General features: G+C 39.5%; 1 protein-coding gene across 7 annotated transcripts in view; it reads right to left on the bottom strand.

Annotated features, from left to right (window-relative positions):
- CRACDL (CRACD like) overlaps positions 1-22809 on the bottom strand; it is a 107478-nt gene that overhangs the window by 24480 nt on the left and 60189 nt on the right. For 6 of the 7 annotated variants that reach the window (XR_012645222.1, XR_012645220.1, XR_012645223.1 and 3 more), the window contains 7 exons: positions 18597-18673; positions 17378-17546; positions 13085-13220; positions 12593-12733; positions 11606-11674; positions 6687-6917; positions 1655-3317 (listed from right to left, as the gene is read on the bottom strand). Coding sequence is in view for 4 of the 7 variants with exons in the window: in XM_074991653.1 (XP_074847754.1) it covers positions 1655-3317; positions 6687-6917; positions 11606-11674; positions 12593-12733; positions 13085-13220; positions 17378-17546; positions 18597-18673 (2486 nt within the window). In the remaining 3 variants the exon portion in view is untranslated. Of the gene's footprint in view, positions 1-1654; positions 3318-6686; positions 6918-7807; positions 7869-11605; positions 11675-12592; positions 12734-13084; positions 13221-17377; positions 17547-18596; positions 18674-22809 lie in introns of those variants that run through there. The other variant, XM_074991685.1, reaches the window with a different exon arrangement.

Below are 22809 nucleotides of genomic sequence, written 5' to 3'. Positions count from 1 at the left end.
CAGCACGTCTCAACCCCTCAGATGATTGCCGCCATGGAGGTCCCCGCTATTTTGAAGTAGCGGGACGCGGATTGTCTACATATGCTCTACTTCGACATTTAACGTTGCCGTAGGGCGCTATTCCCATCTTTGGATAGGAATAGTCATTTTGACGTCTCACCGCCTAATGTCAATTTCAATGTCGAAATAGCGCATGTCGTGTGTAGATGCAACGCGCACTATTTTTGCGTTGTGCCGGCTACCTTGAAGTAGCCGGCTAGTGTAGACGCACCCTTTGGCCAATAGCTGTCTCGGGTCTCAGATCTTTCTATACTTGGGCCAATCACCACCACAAAGTTCAAATAGCACTGAACTGGGGAAATTCACATTCAAATACAGACTTGGACCTTGCTCTGTGTTTCAGCAAAACTGGTCATGAAAATCCAAATTACTTTTTGAATTAATATCACATATGTTTCTAAATTTTAAAATACACAGCTGTGAACCATGGCAACGTGCCATTAGACTTCTTTAATACCTTACCTTACTCAAGGAGAAACCAGACTGTGGCCAGGATATTCATGGTTATATTTACATTTTGCTTTGGTATAAGGGATGATTTTGAAAAATTCTGACATATTGTACAGAGCCCTACCTCTTTGCACTCTCATTTAAATATGTTTGTGAATCATAGCTTGTTTCTTTGAGTATCCTGATCATTATCAAAGGCTTCAATATTTCTTGTTGAGGCTCCATCCCTGGATTTGCTCCTGGGCTTCTGTCAGAGCCAGTTGCTTCGATCAGGGCCTAACAGGGAGTTCCTCAAAGGCATTTCACTGGAGCTAGATACCTTTGAGGGCCTGGATCTAAATCAGTGGTTCCCAAACTGTTTCAGCAGAACAATGATATTCTGCAAGCCGTGGCAAGGTGTTCCACCACTGAAATTGAATAATGGCAGCCTTTTCCCCATTTTCAGGGGAAAAAATAAATGTTGGGAAGGAATTTTCTCAGTCTTACAGTTTTCTTGAAATGACTATACAGTAACCAATTTTGCATGTGTTTTGTTAATGTCTCATTATTGTTGCATTATTATTTGTTGAGTTGTGTTTACCGTACTATAATTTAATTAATATTATTGTGAAATATTTTCCATTAATAATGTTCCTCATAGTATGATGATGTAAAAAAGATAAAGTGTTCCATAGAGAGCGCTGTGACATCCAAGTGTTTCATGACTGGAAAAAGTTTGGGAACCACAGGTCTAAGTCATTATCACTGACCACCAGGAAAGCAAGTCTTTGGGACAGAAGAGAAATTTCACTTTGTTATGTAACTTTTCTTAGCACAGATGGGACACTGCTCCAGCCTGAACTTGCAGAATACCTTATCTGGCTTCTATAAAGTCAAAAATTTGATCAGCTCACTTTGCTGATATCAATTCCTGTTCTCCTTTCTTTTTGGTGCAACATTTCATTTCTGTTAAGCTGCCTCCGCACGCACATAATGCTTCCGCTTTGGCAAACAGATTAGTAGACTGCACATAGAACAAATATAAAAAATGAATTACTGCTGTAAGAAGTCTTCATTGTTTCAAGACTAGTATAACTTTCAAGAGCATAAGAACCCCTTTAGGAATTCAAGCTTAGACAACAATATAAAATACCAGATGTCTTACCAGACACTTTTGAAGGACATGCTTTCTTCTCCAGGTTTCTGTCTTTATTTCTGGATTCAGGAGATTTAGTAACTTTTTCTTGCTTTTCCATGTTTATGTTACTGTTTACAATAGTCACATTTTGCAAAACAGGCTTCTTAGGCAATGGAGGTTTTGTGCTAAGCAGTTCAGGGGACTTTGTTTTAGATTTTACATTGTCATTCACAGAGCCATTGATATTTACATCAGCTGTGGTTTTGATCTGCACCTTTTCACCTTTTAGACATGATGCCAATCCCTCTTTTTCTATGTTAATCTCTGCACTGTACCTTTTAAGTCCCTTTGATTCTGGTGAGGAGCTGTCTCTGTATTGTAAGGATAGTGAAGTGGATCTAAGTTTTACTTGAAAAGGACTTTTATCTTCACAACCTGGTTGGCACTGGGATATCACAACAGAGGCATTATGCACAGGAATTTCACCAATGGCCTGAGACACACAGCCAGCCACCACTTTTTCTGCTGCTTTGTCTATGACCTCAGAATCAGAATCTGCCAGTGATGCCTGCTTTTTAATGCTATTTATTTCCTCCTGTGGAACTGAGCCCACGTGCACATCCTTTTCCAGCTTTTCATTTCTTGATGACGGCTTTGGTTTTGGTAGCGGTAATTTGGTGTGTAACGGACTTTCACATTCTGAGTTTTCTTTCAGGTGAAGGCTGCCTGCCCTTGGTCTTTCCCTTGCTGATGACACTGAAAATTTTCTCACGGGTCTGCATTCATTGGCCTTTTTTTCCACTTTTTCCCCCAGTAATGCTTCCCCGTGTCCCAGGGACTGATTGTTTTCCTTGTCAGATGTGACTACTTCTTGAGTAGACTTAGTTTGCTTCAGAGCCCAGAAAGCAGATGACCCCTGCTGTGATGATGATGATGATGATGAAGAAGAAGAAATAGGCTGTGCAACATCAGAGGAAACACAGGGTAAGTCTGTGAGCTGAGAAGATCCTTCAGATAACTGGTTGCTGGAAGCTGGGAATGCAGCAAACTCCATTATTTTCTTATTACAGGAAATTTCCATGGGTATCTTACCATCCTCCTGTACATTTTTTTCTGGCCCTCCTAAACAAGAAAAACTGTCTGTAGTGGTTGAAGTGTCCTCCTCAGACAGAAAGTTACTCAGTGAAGGATCATTAAAAAGTGGTTTCTTTTTTTTATTTACAGTATTAACTGACACCTCATGCATATTTCCAGGGGATGCACTCAGTGAACCAGAGAGCTCTTTTCCCCTTTGCGTTTCTCCATCTGGAGAGAGATACAGAGTGATTCTGTTTTCTTTAGGCTCTAAAGGAGAAGGATAAGCTGACTCAGAACGTGTTAATTCCAGCAGAGCTTGGCAGCCCTCAGGATCAGTCTCATGTAATGAGGCTTCTTGTACAATGGCAAACTGAGAAGTAAACTGCAGTGTGGGATGCTTTTTGTCTCTGTCTCTAGAATCATGGGAAAAGTCCTCCGGCATTTCACATCTCCGCCAGGAAGTCACGTCACTTGTCACAGCCGTGCTGTGTGTCAGTTTCTGATGGCTGGTGGGGAAGATTTCATACGTCAAGTCTGTCAGCACTTCTTTTCCATCAGATTCCTCTTCTTCTGCAGTGCAGCTCAAGTCGTTCAGAGACTCTGACTGGGTCCACTACAATGAGCAAACAATTTTTAAGATTTTATTTTTTTTTGTAATTTTACACATTATCATCAACTTATTGTTTAGTCCGTGGCAGGGCCAACTGTCTGGCAACTGCTTTCCAAGCAGACAGGAAGACAGTCCCTGTCTTGATTACATAGCTAATTAGTTTATTAGTAACAGAGAGAAAGCTCCGCTAATCTATATATTATCAAAACAAAAGTCTTATTCAGGTTAGTCACAGAATCACGGGCACATTCTCATGTTCCTCAGCTGACATCATATATGCCGTTATGTGCCAACAATGCCCAGATGCTTTGTATATTGGACAGATTTCAAACTCTCTCAGACAAAAAGTTAATGGGCACAAAACAGACATAAAAACACTCCAGATCCACAAACCAGTCAGCCAGCATTTTAATGGAGTGGGCCATTCTGTTAATGACTTAAGAGTCTGCGTCTTACTGAAGAGGAATTTTCACAACACTCTTGAAAAAGAGGCTGCTCAACTCTCTTTTATATTCAAATTTGACACATTAACACGTGGTTTGAACCGGGATGGGAATTTTCTGGGTAACCATAGGGGCTTATGTGCACACTTGGCTTAATCTAATTCTTGACTTCCCCCCTCTGCTACCCCTCTACTCTCTGATTTGCTCACCTTGATCATTTTTTTATTCTGATTTGTCCACCTTGATTAGTGTTTTTGGTTCTCTATGCCTTAAATCTTGAGTCTGTTCTGGTATGGCTATGGTCTGAAGAACTGGGTCTGTCCCACAAAAGCTCACCTAATAAATTATTTTGTTAGTCTTTAAAGAGCTACTTGACTGCTTTTTTGTTCTAATTAGTTTATATGTAAGTACCTATATTCTGATTTGATTATATCATACTTGGCAAAGCCGTATTACATATATGAGTAATAAATTCCTAACCAAACTATAGAACAATCAAATTAAGATGTCATTTCTTGCCCCTACATAATTAACCTCTTTGATGCTTTATCTGTAGCCACTTTTCAGCAAAGTGGACTTACTCCAAAGGACAAATCTGGCAGGCAGATTCACCAATCCAATTTGATTGCATTGTGGTGCTCCAATTGTAAAAACCAGCCCCATCATGCCACTACAAATAAAGCAAGCCCCTACTTTGTAAGGCTTGACTTTGGAGTGGTAAATGTATCTAAGGGAAAAAGAGAATAAAATTATTAAATAAGATGATAGGGGCCAAAATTGTAAGATAATGTACAGCAGATGGGCTGATCTCTAATAAAATTGTGACATGTCCTTACACTCTTTTATAGTTTGTTTGAATTTCTGTTTTCTTTCAAGAATTAATAATGTTACGTGACAGCTTATAAAGCAACTATTTGGGAGGGCACTTTGACAACACATAAGGTAAGCTTTTGTAAATATGTACTTAGAACTGGCTGAATGTAAAGGATTATTTCAAATTATTAACCCATGGAATATGTTTTTTCATAAAGCACCTTTGTTAACTTACTGAAAAATGATCAGCTTTGTGTAAATCGGTATTATGGATGTAGGTACTAATCTGAGGAATTCAAAGCTTGCATCCTAAAGTGAATTATGTCTAAATCTTCTCCCAGTTTTCAGACAACAAAGCTGCCATGCTACAGTAAACTCTTCTATATCCAGCATTCTATTACCCGGAATTCTCAAATAACCGGCATTTTAACCATAAGTAAATTTTAGTTACATTTTCCATAAGTACAGTCTAGTGAAAGTAAATACAAAACACAGCAAATTCAGTATAATTTTACACTGTACAATACTACTGTTGTTGGTAAATAAAGTAGTCTGCATACATTTTTGTTTGTTTCTTAATAGATAATTTTGTTTTTCTTTAGAGTTACACATTGCTAGGTATACCTCTCTGTTATCCAGAATATCTGAACATCCATCATCCCTGCTGAATATGAAAGAGTTTACTCTTTCTCTGATATAAAAGTTGGTCTATGCCAAATAAAGGTCCAGTCATATAAAAACTGGGTGTAGACCAGGACACAAGTACACAGGCAAAGTTGTATGAGGCAAAAATTACTAGTGGTAAGATCTATGGAACAGCACAAAAACTTTCCAAGGGAAATAATGGAGGCTCCATCCTTCTGGTCATTTAAAACAGGACCAGATAAAATAATAGTGAATATACTTTGGCAGCAGCAATGGGTTAAACAGATTTTTCAGCTGGACCTTTTCATGCTTCTCTGACACGGACTGCATTGTCATTATGCGTTGTCCAAGGCTTGCTCATCCAAACACAAAAGGTGCTTGGCTCTTTCTGAAAAAATAACCAATCCTTTTGATATCATATGTAGGGAAAAATGATGTTTATGTCTTTAAACAAGACAATTTGATTTTTTAAAAAAGGTTTGAAATATCCAAACGTATTAAGAACATGTACAATTTTAATTAAGAAAAAGTGCATGAGACAGTAAAAAAGTGTGTGTTAAAATGGTGGTCTTTTTAATTTAGAAAAACTTCACTGTTATACATAAATTGTTTTTTGTGGTGGCATACATTTTGCTCAGTTTTCACTTTTGCTAGTAAAGCCACACCAGGGTTTAGTGACCTGATAGCTGTACAAGGGAGATTAAAAGGGCTAACGGAGGCGTGTCCAACCCGCGGCCCTGGACAGCTAGTAATGCGGCCCCACAAGATCGTAAACTTTTAACCTTATTATGTGATTTATATACATTAACTATATTATATATTTTATATGCGGCCCAATACAATTCCTCTTCACTCAATGCGGCCCTGGCAAGCCAAAATGTTGGACACCCATGGGCTAATGTCTCTAGGAACCAGACCTTGGCTCCAACTGATAGGCTACATGATTTCTTACTTCTGTGCCTTTCTAAAGTTAAGTGGTCCAAAATTCTTTCTAAGACAAAAGTAGTCAAGTAGCACTTTAAAGACTAACAAAATACTATTCTTTCTGAGTCAGATTTTACAGACCAAATTTCCATCCAGAGAAATATTATGATTAAGTTATGCTCTGTTTTTTAAAAATGAGTAACACATGTTAGTAGAGCCTCAACTTCATCACCACCACCACCGTTAAACGCTGAATAGCACCTCATGGGAAGTTTAAGAAGAAATGTAGTCATAAATCACTATAGCAAGAGAGGTAACAAGCAATCCCTCGCACATTATGCAGCTTGTACGCTGCTCTTAGAGTTTCTCTTCCAGATGCATACACAATGCTCATTAAATATGAGCGATTAGAAAGCAACAAGGTACTCACTCACAGCTCTGGCACCACTCAGTAAGTGCTTAAACAGACTGGAATAAGAATAGCAAGTCAAGTAAGAATGCATAGCTTAAAGTCAGCGCTGAGTTCTCTGTTTATTTTCACAATTACCGAAGGAAGTCTTCTCATTTTACTACATCTCTGGTTCCGGGGTTTTATTAAAAGCTTGTATTTAGCAGCAGAATTATCCAAGCAAGTAGAGAATTCAGGCGGAGAGTCAAAATCAGCTGCAGGTGAGATGCTGCTGTTAGATGTTTGGGGCGGCATAGATTTAGCACTTGCATGCCTAGGGAATAGTCGGCCTTCCGTAGAGCAGGGCCTAGAAGAAGGAACTGATATGACCTAATAAATAAATAAATACACATATACATAAATAAATAAACATATAAACAAAATCACCAAATTGAGCATCAAACAATGAAATCAAGCAATGAAAATGGAAATTTTATGGAGAAAATCCTATTTTACTGGGGTTGTGGGTTTTTTTACTTTTATTTCAGTTGCACTACAGTTATTAGCTTTTGAACATAAAATACTACAGATAAATACTTCAATATCCAGTCTATTGGAAAAGAATGTGTCACCATTAAATTGCAGACCTAAAACAAGTGAAAATCTCAACACATTGGAGAAAAGAAATTATGAACAATTTCAAAGGCCAATCCTCCTGCACCAGTTCCCTTTCTCATTCCTACTACAAATCTATGGGGTTAGAATCTGTCTGTATTTCAGTCCTACAAGGCCAAATCCACTTCAGTCCTAACCCTTCTCCAAGAAAACAATGTCAGATGCTAGTGCCTCCAATATTTAACCTACTCTGCATTTTTCAATGTATTTGCATTTGGAAAATTGGTGAGGTTTTTACTCCAAACAGAATATTTCATTCTCACCCTTCCTCCCTACCCCGGCTCCCTAAAATAAAATATCAAGGCCTGCTTGTAGTCTGGAATTTCCAACCAGTACAACAATCCAAAGAAGTAATACACTGATATTTTAGGATATGATACTTTCCTGCCAGAGGACTTCAACTTTTCAGCCTTTCATAAATTTAATGTGCAAGTCCCAAGGCTTATGCATAATTCTCAATGTCCACTCAGGTATGAAATTTGGATCATCTTACAAAATGAATTTTTAAATGTGAATATTCTCTTCTGATGGTTAAATTCTTCTCAATAAGAAAAATAAAAAGATATTGCCAAGGTATCTGTCATAACTTTAAAACGATTTCTTACCATGGCTTATAGTAGTACTGCGGCAGCTTGAAACTGAAATATATTCCCTTAACGCAGTTTTTGCCTTCATTGTTCTTTATGCTTCTACACAAGTAAGTCTGGTCGATTCCATGTAGATAGACAGACAGAGACACAGACAGACAGACAGATATACATACCTTGGCAATATTCTCATATAAAAGCAGTGAAATATTTATTTTGCTTATGGAGAAAAATCAACATTTGTATCCAATATGCAAAAAACAAAACAAAACAAAAAACAAAAAAGGTTTTATACCCTGCAGCCAAAAGGTATTCAATTGTATATGAAGGAGTTGTTTTTACTCCTGTTGAAATCAATGGTAAAACTCCTACAGACTTTAGAGAAAGCTGGGTCTCTAATCACTTTGTATTAAAAAGAATAAGAAATGGGGAGAGGATAACTCAATCCAGACTTTTTAACTAATGTGGACTGAATTTTTCTCCACGATATCTATGATTTGCTATTCAAACATTACTAACGTACAATAATACACAGGTACATTATACATTAGTACCTTCCAGGGAATAACACTGACATTTCAATTCCTTGATAAAAGCACAGCACCTGTTCTGCTGATAGGCTAATATGAACGTACAGTGCCCACCCTTCCCGCTCCGTCTTCTAATGACTTGGAGATCATGCTTGAGGTAATACTAATTCCGAGCATTAGATTAGAAAACTAAAAAACTTCGTATCTGTCATGTTACTTAAAATTCAGCGTTCACATTGAGTTCCAGACATGTGTTTGCTGCAGAGTTTGTATGCCAAGTTACAGCTGGTCTCATACTTATGTAAGAAACAGGGAGAAGGATGACAGAGCCCTTTCAGCAGCACACACTGCGAGGGGACCACCATCATTCGGCAGGCTTCACTGGGGACAAAATGGTAAGTAGCTATTGAGGGGGCCAACCCCAGAGGGGAAATAAGGCCATGATACCATCTTCCCTCTTTGAGACAACAAAGCTGCGGTGTTGTGGACGGAGAGAGGACAACGCCGGTTACATCTTATTCAAAGTGTTGCAGGTTGTGCTGCCCAGCATGTGCCCTCCTACAACCCAGGAGAGTGGTCTTGCACAGTCCCTGAGATGATGTGTCTCCTCCCGCACTTAAAGAAGCCCAAATGCTGAGGATATGTCTACACCACACTGAGGGTTGACCTGGCAAGGATCAATTGACTGGGCGTCAATTTATTGCATCACTGAAGACTCAATAAACTGCTCTCTGATTCACTCCCAGGACATCAGTAAACTCTCCAGCAAACTGAGAAGAGTAGCCGTCGTTGATGGGACAGCAGCCTCACTGACCTTACTGCATGGATTACAACACAGTGGGCATGTCACCTTCAGCTACACAAATTGCATAGCTGGAATAGACTGACAGCAAAGGTAAGTGTAGACAAGGCATTAGAAACTGTAGCTAAATCCTGTATCTGTCAGGATGCGTTCACATGGTGCTGCTTTCTGGGTGCATCCTGAAATGGCCCAAATATTCCAAGATTAGCCCAAAAAAGCCAAGAACAGAACACCACTGGTCATCACCTACAGCCTCCAACTCAGACCACTGCAACACATTATTAAAGACCTACAACCTATCCTTAATCAGGATGCCACACTCCGGAAGGCCCTAGCTGACAAGCCTGTTCTCTCCTACAGACAACCTCCCAACCTTATGAGGATTCTCACCAACAGCCATAGACTATGCCACAGGAACACCAGTCCTGGGACTGTTCCTTGCAACAAAGCCCGCTGCCAGCTTTGTCCACATACCTATTCTGGAGATACCATCACTGGACCTAACCAGGTTATTCACAGAATCACGGGCACATTCTCATATTCCTCAACTAACATCATATATGCTATCATGTGCCAACAATGCCCAGATGTTTTGTATATTGGACAGACTTCAAACTCTCTCAGACAAAGAGTTAATGGGCACAAAACAGACATCAAAACACTCCAGATCCACAAACCAGTTAGTCTACATATTAATGGAGTGGGCTATTCTGTTAATGACTTATGAGTCTGTGTCTTATTGAAGAAGAATTTTCACACTGCTTTGGAAAGAGACTGATGAACTCTCTTTCATATTCAAATTTGACACATTAACACGTGGTTTGAACCAGGATGGGAATTTTCTGGGACACTATAGGGGCTCTTTTGCATACTTGGCTTAATCTAATTCTTGACCCCCCCTCCTACCCCTCTACTCTCTGTCTTGCTCACCTTGATTATCTTTTTCTGATTTGTCCTCCTTGCTTACTGTTTTTGGTTCTCTGTGCCTTAAATATTGAGTCTGTTCTGGTCTGGCTATGGTCTGAAGAAGTGGGTCTGTCCCACGAAAGCTCACCTAATAAACTATTTTGTTAGTCTTTAAAGTGCTACTTGACTGCTTTTTGTTTTAGTACTCACCCTTGTTTTCAGAAAAAGTCTTATCTCTTTTTCCCCCTAAAATAGTTAAAATTTCACTTTGCTCAGTAACAAGGTATATTGTGCCTGATGATCACATAACAATTGAGAACTGGACTTTTTTTATTTTTCCTTTGCAATTCTTTCCCCCATCTCAAAAATGTACCTAGCTTTAGCCACCACAGTGCAGCTGGTGGAAACTAACTGTGACTGTACAGAACTTACCCAAAGTACTTTTTAATCAGCCAGATTGATTTAGTGCTGCCTGAAGAAAGGCCTCTGTGCGCTGACACTCAAGGACTGCAAACCTCAACGCAGAACTCCCAGCCCATTGCTGGATCAGGCAGAGAGACGTGGACTAAAGAATGAACCCAGGGCTCCTTAGTAGCCATGCTAATCAATATCACATGGCTAAATGTAACTGCACCCACGTAACGGTATGGTGTTTTTGCAGTTAAAGCAGGGAGCTGAAACTCAGAGGATCTAGGTTTCATTCATGGCTGTGCAACTGACTCTCTCTTTTGAGGCACCTCATTTATCTCTCTATGCCTCCGTTTCCTCCCTTGTAACATGGAGATAATGATACCAGTCTTTCACAGGCTAAGTTTACATATGTGATTGAAGGCTAAATTCATTCATGTTTGCATAGTGCTTTCGGATTTTGCAATAGAAGATACAAGAGAAGAGGTCTAATTATTATTATTATTGCCAATACTATTATTATCCCTCAGTATTATAGCATGGGGAACTTTTTAAAACAAATAGCCTTCACAACATACAGGATGTTTAAGCATAAAAAGGGGACAGCTAATATCTAAAATTCATGCCCAGGAGCCACCAATAAATCCTGACTATGAACTAGGTTTTGGCAGTCAGCAAAGTTCACTCCATTTTTTCCATGCACCAGTGGAACAAATTTTGTTATGTTCACTAAGGCATATGTGGATGTGCACTACCACAGAAACACCTGCTGCTGGCTGTGGTTGCTGTGTGCGCTCTGCTAATCAGCTGGGTGGCACCTAAATCTTTGGTGGGCAGCTACCCAAGCGCTCAGGTTATAGGCAACACTGACTGTCAGGAATTTTGTTAAATACCTCACAGAATTCCTGCACTTCAGGTGTGCAAATACACTTGTTCTCGTTTTGACTTATCGTCATAATCAAAAATTCTTTATTAACTGAATTCTGTAATGCCAAAGAATTGTAACTTTTTATGCTAGCAAGATGAGCATTACATAGCAAATGGATATAACATACACACAAGGTTGTTCTTGCAGCAAATGGTTAGCAAAGTAACATATTTATGCCTTACGTTTTCATAAAAGACTAACATATACACTGGTTGGTCCTTAATAGATTTGGTGGAAGTTACCTGTTCTTCTTCTTCACTGCCTGTTCCAGCTAAACTCAAAGAGCTAGGATGCTTATGGGAGTCAGAGAACTGCAGGATGGAATGAGGAAGAGGTTCAGTAAAAGATGACAAATGAGATGGGTTACAAACAGAAAACATCTACATGTAGTATCCATAGAGATAATGATGACATAAACTACAGTCCAGTATAGCTACAAAGGTCTTAGAATTAGTAAGGACCTTGCAAACATAAAACATAAGAGATGCAAGAAAAGAACAAAGACTTCATTAAATACTGCACAGAATTACAAATTCTTCTTCCCATATTGGAGGACACAGTGTTAAGAGTGAGAGACTCTGCTTTTTTGACTGATTCAGGAGAGACTACAGACTTTTTCAGTCATTTATGATTTCCTGTGTGTGTTATAGTTCCTGGAAACACTCTCTTTCTCTTGCAGCTGTGGTCTGGCTACAATAATCCAATACACATAACCACAATCAAAAGAGAAGAGGAACACAAAAAGATTCCTCCAGGACATACTGCAGCTGACAACCTATCACCCATGCAGTTTCATGCATACACATTTGTAAAAGCTGTTTAGACATCTCTGTACTCTTTAGAAGTCTCACCAAAATAAAATCTGTTTGATTATGTAGGCTATGTCTGTATTAGCCCCCTCCGTTCGGAAGCAGCATGGTAATGAGGGAGTTTGGAAGATGCTAATGCGGTGCTGACATGAATATGCAGCACCTCATTAGCATAATGGTGGACGCACATGATTCGAAAGTGCCGCTTTCGGAACACATGCCGCCCACGTAGACAGGGGCCTTTTGAAAGCCCCCACCCCCCCCGGACTTTGAAAGCCCTTCTCCTATTTGGTTTAGAAGAACAGCCAACTAAACCATTTATCCTCACCTTTTACACACAAAAAGAATGCTCAGATGGGAAAGTGTTCACATTTGTTAATATCACAATCTACTCACTCATGCTGCTTTGCTGTCACTTACAATTTCAGGTAGCAAAGACATTTCTGGAGGACTTCTGGGTAAGCCATCATCTTCAGAACTGGTCCCAGCATCATCCATGTGCTTTGCATGGATTCCAAATGGCGGAGGAAGCCCCGGTTTCATGCTATGTTGGAGTTTCAGCTGCAATATAACGTAGAAATGCACGTTGAATATTTTCTTCTGTATTATCTGACTCTGTACACTTCAGTTATTTATTTTTATTTCAACTCTACACTACCAGATGCAATTGAATGAGTGAGAGCATAGAGCACCTCCATTTCCAGTTCTTCCCGGGTACCAATCAACTCATACACCTTATAGCTAAAATTTAGGTTGAATCAAGACACAGGAGTATTGTCAGGTTAACAATTATGAACTAATATAATTCTTGTTACTCAGCAGAAACTAAATATTCAGATATAAAATTTTTTTAAAAAGTCAAGCTTGGGAGAGACCCAATTTCTAATATTCTAAATGAATATCTTGTGTTACCTGTAAAGCTCTAATCCGATTGGAAACATTTTCCTGAGAAAACACTCGTACTGGCCTAGCAGGTTCTTGCACAGGCTCAGGAATGAAAATGCTGTCATGTGATAAAGCTCTGCTTCCCATAATACCTGTGTGGGTCCTAGGATAATATAATAAACTAGTGAAAATACATACACATTTAAAATCCTTTTACTGGATACTTGCATCTTAAATTAACCTAAAAATGATCTTGTAAATGGAACACCAGGTACATTACACAAAATGTGTTATGCCTGAAATTCTAATTGCCATTTGAAAAACAATGGTCACAACATTCAGATAAACCTGTGTACTAAAAAGAAAACAATGTCTGCCCTTAACAAATACACTTAAACAAGCCTATTAAAACATACCTATTTAATCCACAGCTTTAATGGTAGAGGACTAGTTAAAACAAACAGTCACATATATCTCTATTAAACACTGAGCCTTCTGGGATGAGAAATGAGATTATAGGTATGTTTGTAGAGTAAGAATTAATAACCTTTGAAGCTGAGAATTCAAGTTAAGTAGTGGCTGTGTTCCTTTCTGTGAATTTTGCTGCATCAGTCAAGGTACTGCATCCTGTTAGCTTTGGGAGCTGCTACTTTCTTAGTCATCCTGCTTTGGAAAATGTCCAACAGTAGAGCCAATCCTACAAGCCCCCGTTTCTGAAAAGGTGTCATGATACTAAGAGCCGAACATCTTTTTTTTTCCCTGCTCCTCTCTCTAGAAGAAAGAAAATATCAACCTCTCCATCTAATAAAAATCACAACGACAATTCCCAGAAGGACTGACGTGTAATGCTGACAAATCAGACTTCTAAAATCCCGTCTGTTAAACCCTAAAGAATTGAATGGATAATTACAATTATTGTAGTGGGCTTTTCTTTTAGAATCCTATAACATTTGATAAAGAACTATATTCCCTCCTATAGACTTTCATGGGATATCAAACAAAAGGGAAAAAAAACTACGGGAAGGGTGCTGTCTTCTTTTAAATTCTAAGTGTTTTTAGAAATGCATGTTTGCCATTAATTTCTTCTTTATTAAAATGATAAGGGTTATCCATATGTAAGTTACACACCTCTACGGGCACTACTTATTCTCTTTCACACTTGAGTCCCGATAAGGTTCTCCATGTACAGACTGCCCCTCCACCAGGCTGTACGAACATTTTCACTGATCTGCTTCCTTCTTGGGAAAGCCATAGCATGGGTGTGCCTGGGAGGGGCTGGAGAGAAAAAAGGGGAATCCTGGCAACAGAACTCCAGTAGAGTTGGGGGGAGGGCAGGATGGCTGCCACATCGGCTACATGGGCCAGGTTCCTAGGCTCACATGAATCTCCTGGGATTGTCTAGGTTAAAGCTGGTAATTTTGTGTGGAGATGGTGGGGCAATTCTTATTGTAGGAGGAGACAATATGAACCCTGGTCATTATGGCCTGGACACTGCAGGTGGATCTGTAGACTGGACATTTCTACTCATATGGCATCCCCATGACTTCAGCAGGATGTCATACTAGTTGACTCACCCAGGCAGAACCAATTGCAACACTAGAATTTATGAAAGCAAGGCTGTTAGTCTCAATGGACCTTGTGAACTAAATTTTTCAGGTGGGCTTGCGGAGGAGATGTGCGAATCCTTCTCTCAACATAGAGACTCTAATATTTGCATTTCTCTTCTGATTAAATAGCAAGTACCTGCCTCTAAAAATGTTGCACAGGGGGAATCATAGCCTTGTTTGTTCCCGAGAACTGTAGGCCACTGCCATGGGTCACTCAGGGAGTTACTAAAGGCTCTGTCCTGGTCATTTTCATTGCATGGCAAGATAGTAGCACTTATTGGCTGTCAACCTTTCCATTACCATCAAAAACACTGATGATTGTGTACCTGCCTGTTCTGTTGATGGTGGTGTTATTTATTTGTACTATCACAGTGCCTAGAGATTTGAAATGTGTGCATGTAGATTTGCTTTTTTTCCTCCTTTTCTTTTTAGCTAAAGAAAACAAAGGAATAGAGCAAAACAATTTTGGGACTCTCATAGCTATCAGTTTCTCTACGGCTTTGGAATTTTGAAGTGATGATAAAAAAAATACTACTTCCAGTAAATTAAAAAATCAGAACAACCTTGTGTAGCCCTGAACTGAGAAACAGCCGGAGGCACATACAGGAACACAAACTTGGATGAGGAGTGATATTTTCCTTGCAGCAATAAATATGTTTGAACGATATGTGGTAGCGGTAAATATGTCTGAACAATAGGTGGAAAGAGATTATCTGTATTCCAGCTGAAGAAGGAAGGAAAGCCTGGTGTTTGTGCCCAGTACATTGGAGACATTACAAGAACAGTTTCTCTAAGTGAAAATGTGATCTCTGTATCGCAGCCAAAGTCAGCAAGAGGCCTACAGTAATTAGCTAAGTAAGTTCCAGTGAGGGCTGCTACAGCACCTATATGCACTTATATTTTTCAAGACAAACAACAAATAGGCTACGTCTACACGTGCCACAAACTTCGAAATGGCCATGCAAATGGCCATTTCGAAGTTTACTAATGAAGCGCTGAAATGCATATTCAGAGCTTCATTAGCATGCGGGCGGCAGCGGCGCTTCGAAATTGACGCGCTTTGCCGCCGCGCGGCGCGTCCAGACAGGGCTCCTTTTCGAAAGGGCCCCGCCTACTTCGAAGTCCCCTTATTCATGGGAATAAGGGGACTTCGAAGTAGGTGGCGTCCTTTCGAAAAGGAGCCCTGTCTGGACGCGCCGCGCGGCGGCAAGGCGCGTCAATTTTGAAGCGCCGCTGCCGCCCGCATACTAATGAAGCGCTGAATATGCATTTCAGCGCTTCATTAGTAAACTTCAAAATGGCCATTTGCATGGCCATTTCGAAGTTTGGGGCACGTGTAGACACGGCCATAGAGAAGCAGTGTTGTATGAACACAAGTATCCTTGTTCTTTAATTGCTCCATTTTCTTTTTGGACATGTGAGCCTTGGGCAATGGAAATTTACAAAACATCCCAGCAAATTTTGAGGGTGAGAGAATTCATTTTCCTTTCTTTCGGAATATTTTATTGCTTTTGTTTTTAATACAGAAAAGAACAAAAGCAGAGCTTGTGAACAAGGTCAGAGGGTTATCCACCCATTCCAACATGCTAAGGCTGAGTTACAGAGCATGCGGGGAAGGTCTGAACATTACTGTTCTTAAAGATTTTTATTATGCAAGAATGCAACAACTCTGCTGTACCTATTGCTGCCAGTTTAGATACTCTGGTGTAACACCCAGGATTTCACGTTACAGACCGAGCAGGAGTAATGTTACTACTGCCACTACTACAAAATGCAAGGTTTCTTATAAAAAAGATTATGTGGTTATGTGGCGCTGCCTAGTGGTACCACTGCCTAATGTCACTTTAAATGGACTACATTTTGAAACGTTCCATCACCTGTACCTATAAAGACCTGCAGAAAATAGCAGCTCTTTTCCTCCGCTACATAATCTCTGGCATCGCCATTAAAACAAGACCTTCCCTTCTGAGTAGCTAATGCAATGCATTGCAATAAATAGCAAACCTTTCCCCATGTCTGTGCATTCAATCAAATTTTTAATTTTATGCCATATGTCACATATGGGTTACCTGTGACATTAAAAATTAAGGAACATTTTTCAAAAGTGCTTTAGTGATTTATGGGCCTAGGTCCCATTTTCAAATTGGACTTTGGGTCAGATTTTCCACAACATTTATATTCCTAAAGATGCAGAAGGAACTCCTTGTGAGATTTTCAGAAGTGTCTAGGTGTATTCTGCACCTAGCTTTTGTTAGCTTCAATGGTACCTAGATGCCCAACTTGTTTCGAAACACTTGAAATTTCCACTAGGAGCCTATCCATATGTTGAAGAGCACAAATACTTTGGAAATTCTATTCCAGAAGAGCTGAAATGCCACTGATTTTCAAAATTGTGTTTTTATGGTGCCAAAATTCCCAGGAGTCAGTTTTGAAAATGTCACATAGGAGAAGAGTTACTAAAACTTCATCATAAAGTTTATTTCTCCTCAGATGAAGGTTACAAAAATATTAGTGACCACTGCACCTAACTCACATTTACTTGATGTTTTCCCATTGCCATCAGTATTTTCCAGAAGAAAGCGAGGTGCCTGAGAACGTACCTTTCAGAATAAGAACTGGAAGTGAGCACTTGGGTATTTCACCCATAAACTTCATTCCATCTTTCGGAAAAACAATTCCTCGTTTGTTTGTGAATAACAGGTTAAAGACTTACTCAAGTTCATCTTCAGAATCGTAGCCAACGCGCATGGACTCTGGGGCTGTGACATCACTAGCTGACTGGCATGGTTTCAAAGTGCTGCTCCCTGAAGATGGTAAGGCCTCTTTCTTTCGCCTTTTACCAAACAACTTTCTGAAAGATTTGAACTTCGATTTTTTCTTTCCTAAATAAAGAAATGTGAAGGAGAGTCAATAAAATAGTTTTAGGGAAAAAAAGTCATAATTCTCTATGAAAGTCCATAGGATTTCTTTATAATTTTTGAGAGAAGCAACCTGGCCCATTTTGATTTTTTACATTAACAGGTCTCAAGTTTAAATTGATTACATAGTATTATTATTATTTATTATTATGATTAGTTGGCAGAAACTGTTGTGATGCCAATGACGTGAGAAATAACCTACAATACAGGAAATAGCCAAGCTCTTTTTTAATGCTGTTTCTACCTGCCTCTTCAGACAAGATTTAATATAATTAGATCACAAAAAATCAGGCAGGCTGAGATAAAATTACAGTTTGGGAAGTCTCTGCCTTTGTTTAGCAAACTAAATAGTTAGATAAAGACAATATTGTTTCCAAACAGCAAAACTAATTAAAATGCCAAAATGTCATTTTTAGGTGGAAAATGCAGTGTCCAGAGGCTAAAGCTTTAAAAATACCAATTTTATGTCAAATCCAATATATTTTAAATGGTAACTATGTAACTCAATGGTTCGCAGAATATCAAAATAGGACTGAAGGAATATTCTTGAACTGTGATGCTGTACTGCTCGGAAAGAGCGTAACTACGGTTATTTCTAGCCTCCTCGTGACAAATCTTAGTTTCTTACCCAAAGCAATCCAGCGACAACAAAACCCAAAACACTTGCACAAGTGCCTTGCAGGGATGTCATGCAAATTAATACGGTATGGGTGAACACTTCAAACAATAGAGATTATAACGAAGTCACCAGAGACAAAGGGTGAAACATCAGACATGCTGCAAGTCCACTGAAGTGAAAAGAATTATGCCAACTTACATCACACCTGAACTGCACCTAAGAAAAGGTCTTAATTTAAGCATCCACAAATGTCCAAAAAATATGATTCAGAGAGAGACCTCATTCCCTAAGTAAACAGAATGACTACTGTGAGAAGCCCAAATGGTACTGAAACTCAAAATTTCTTAACAGTGACTGAATACTTTTTATATACGTGTGGAAAGTAGGCGCTGTACCTGAATTGTCCTCACCACATGCTTCAGCCTCTCGCAGTTTAGCATCCATTATTCTTCTGGAACTTGTGTGGCTGTCACTGACATAAGAAAAAGAAAAAGAATTTATTTGTTTTAAAAAAAAAGATCATTTAGAATGATCATCTGATTACTATAAACTGATACAGCTAAGTGTATACGCCCAAAAGGACAACCATAAGTCATAGTGCAAAGTCATTTAGGTAATATTGGATTGAATTCCAAAGGATATTACAACTTAACCCCCTAATAATGCTCCTATTTCTTTCTACCAGAGTTCCGTCACTGGCTTCAGCTGGCAGAAAATGAGGTCTCAAAGGCTACGTCTACACTACAAAGATCTTTCGAAAGAAGTTCTTCCAGATCTCTTTCCAAAAAAACTTCTTTTGAAAGAGCATGTCCACACACAAAAAAGTGGATCAAAAAATTAAGCCGCTCTTTCAACAGCCCCCACTCTTTTGAAAGAACGGGCCAGGGATCAAAAATTCTAGCACCACGATTACTGTTCTTTTGAAAAAAGGACCCCGGGGCATCTACAAATGTTTTTTCTGAAATAATCTTTTGGCAAAAGGTGCTCTTCCTCTTCTGGAAAACGTGCTGCATTCTTTTGATTTCAGATCAAGAGAGTGCACTTTGTGTGTGGACACACTGCAGGATTTTTCGGAAAAGGCCCTTTTTTTGTTTAAAAAAAGAACTTGCTAGTGTAGACGCCGCCAAACTGTTTCCATAATGTGCGAACCACATCTTCAGAGGGAATTTATTTCTTGACCAATCTCCTTTCATCTCTCTATCTTCTTCACCCAGTAGGGATCTCACACAACCTCTCTGTTGTAAACAGACCCTCTGTTTACATGGACAGAGTATCAGGAAAGTATATTGAATGTATTTTTGATTTATTTTAATTAAATTTAAACTAGAGGATTTTGTCCCAGTGTTGAACAGTTTCTCTTTTGTGACAAATTCACAAAATGGTAACACATTTTAAATTAATTTACTCACTGGGACAATGTAGAAACACAAGTCAAAAATAAAACAATGAATATCTTATCACAGTTCCTTTATATGCACAATGATTTTCTTTTAAAAATAGTCAGAACATTCCTAAATCATAGTTCTGCCTGTGAAAAATCTAATTACTAAATATGTCGACAGAAAGAGATGTCCAGTCTTGGTGACGACAGAAATATTTGCAATTTAAATGTCAGTTTCAGAGCAGCAGTCTTTCTATGCTCTTTTTGTCTCAGTGGGCAGTCAGCAGCAATGATGGGGTAGCTGGAGGTAGCAGGTATAAGCCAGAGAAATCTCTCCAAATGCCCAGTCCACACAGAGGACTCCCACAGGTCTACTCCCAACCAGGGGAGGACACCAGCTTCCCACTCCCAGGAGAAAGGCTCAGCTCTCCTTGGAGGCAGAGAACAGCAACAATGGTACCACAGCAGCAAAAGGCAGGAAGTTTCCATCAGAGGGTACATGCCTCTCTAAAGATCTTTATAAAGCAGCACCGACCCCTAGATCCCTTTCTGTTTTAACTGATGTCACGCACGTTGAACGCTGGGGCTCTAGGAAAGGCGGTGGTATGGCAGGTTAGTACCTGTGGAGCCTGGCTGACATCACCAGCTGTTGACTTTGGGTGGCATTTATTACGTTTCTGGGGTTTGGCTTGAGTGTTTGTGCAGGTGGTGCCAGTGAATGAACCACAAGAGAGAGGGAGGTGTGTATGTGTCTGCGTAAAGAAAATATCTCATGGTTTGTGAGAGATTTATGTGTATGATAGGCTGTGGTGTATCGCATCAACAGTTCATCTCAGAGTTCTTAGCTATGGGGTGCCAACAAATTTTTCACATTCACCTGGTCATACTGATGACAGGAACAGACCCAAATCAGTGCCTGCATAACCTAACTCAAGACCCTAGTTACAACCAGTAGTAGCTATAGTGTGAGCTCTCTGAACCCTGCAGCCCACACACAAAGTGGGTTTTAGCCAGTGGTTTTGTTGTTTTTGTTTTTTTGTAGAAAAAGAGGAGCTGGTACTCAGCTGGTTCCCCCAGGAGTCGGGGGCTTCCAAATTGCCAATACTCAGTACCAGCAAGTACTGGCACAAAAAAGGCACTGGTTTTAGCCATGAAAGCAAATGCCCTAATAAATTTGTTACTCTCTAAGCTTCCACAGGACTTTTTGCTTTCAAATAAGCTACAGACACTAATGCTCAGCTAGTGCAAACTGGCATAGCTCCATTCACTTTGATTTACATGAGCTGAAGGTCAGGCGTATTATGTATTCTAAAGTGCACAGACCACTTGTTATCTGCAAACCTGGGAGACATTTTGTCAACTAAAACTCTGCTTGATAAACTAATCTGGTGACAAGTACTTACGTAAACTGAGAGAGTCATATGTTAAAAAGTTTCAGATTAACAAATTTGAAGTAGCACATGTAGCTAATTATCAAAACTTACACAGAGAGAGAAAAAAAGATCAGACTCACCAAAAAGTGTCAGAATGGGTCACTTCAAAATGTTATTAAAACTCATAGGGAAATTACCAGTATTATGTAATTTGTCCATTTTCAGAAAAATCATTTGCTACTCACAAAGTGAGCACTGCAAATTTGGGCTAGATACACTATATAATTTATACATATCAAAGTACTAATTCCTGCTTTAGAAGTCAATCTCACAATTATTTTAAACTACAGAGTACCTATAATGCCTGCACACTAATTAACCAAATCTGAACACTGCATGCCAGCACCCTAAAACTGAGCAAGGCTTTGATATGGATTTCAAATCATGGAGGTGTGGGACTGTTCAAATGACAGAACATTTGCAGTTTAGATTCAGAGCTGGCTTTTGAGTTAGCAGTTACAGACCTAAAACAACCATAGACGGTTATTTCTGTGAAAACACAGTACTCAGTAGATCAGAAGGTCAGTAGTTTCTCATTAAAGACATTATGTTATGAAAACATACTGCGTGACTAGGACACCAAGGGTGTGTCTGTATCTTAATGATTACATGTCACACTCCTATGGGGGAAGGAGTTGTAGGTGGCATTACTAAATAGGGATGTGTTTGCCCAATTGTTTAGATAAATGAGCATTTCCATTTTCCTGCTGAATTGCAAAACAGGAATCACAAACAAATGAAGGGATGCAAATAAAAACTATACATTACCTGTTACGTGGCATGTCAGTTTGTTGACAGCATATGGTACAACAGAGTCAGGACTCCTGAAGTCTATTTTCATTTAACCACTCTCTATGGACTTCAGATGGATTACCTCAGACCAGATTTTCAAAACTGTCCTCTAAGGTCTCAAGTGCGCAAAACATTGAGGTAAAAAATTAACTTCAAGCACATGCTTAAATTCCAATTCGATTCTACTGGGCAAACACATAGTTAAGTGCAGTGCCGTAACTAGCTAATTTTGCACCTGAGGCAAGAATATAAAATTGTGCCCCTCATGTTCATAAATTCACAGTAGTTATTTCATAGAAAAAGGGAAAATAAATAAATAAATATTAAATAATGAAGGATAAATAACAACAATAACACATTTATTTATTATTGTTATGAGGGCCTCATGCCTGCCCAGGATCTGAAGATGCCAGCTGTATAAAAATCTGTCTGGAAATTAAAGAGTAGGTGCAACACATGCCAAGGCCGATGCAGCTGAGCAGAGCCCCGTGCCTGCCCAGGAGAAATGGGTAGGGCAGGAGGCACACTAAGCACCAAGTGAGCTGGCTGGCATGGAGTACAGTTGCAGGGAAAGTGCATTGTCCAAGTGGGGAGACAGCAAACTGGACACACTGCCTATCAGACTGACCCTGCCAGGAGTAACAGAGGTAGCTGAGTTAGTCCGTATCTTCAAAAACAAGCAGTACTGTGACCCCTTTTAGATTAACAGATATTTTAGAGCATAAGCTTTCGTGGGCAAAGACCCACTTTGTCAGAGGCATAAGCAGGGGGGTTTCAGAGGCGGATTTAAAGAGGGGGCATCAGTAAAGGGGAGGGCCAGAGCTGACAAGGTCTATTCAGTCAGGGTGAATATGGCCCATTATAGGCAGTTCATGTGGACTTGTGAACATCAAGAGAGGAGAAATCAAATCCATTCAGTCAGGGGGGATGTGGCCCAATGTCAATTGCTAATGTTGAGGTGTGAACATTAAGAGCAGAGGAACTGCTTTTGTAATGGGCCAA

The sequence above is a fragment of the Carettochelys insculpta genome, chromosome 1, assembly GCF_033958435.1.
Source record: "Carettochelys insculpta isolate YL-2023 chromosome 1, ASM3395843v1, whole genome shotgun sequence".
Lineage (NCBI taxonomy): Eukaryota > Metazoa > Chordata > Testudines > Carettochelyidae > Carettochelys > Carettochelys insculpta.
This window is presented reverse-complemented; position numbering and strand designations above follow the sequence as displayed.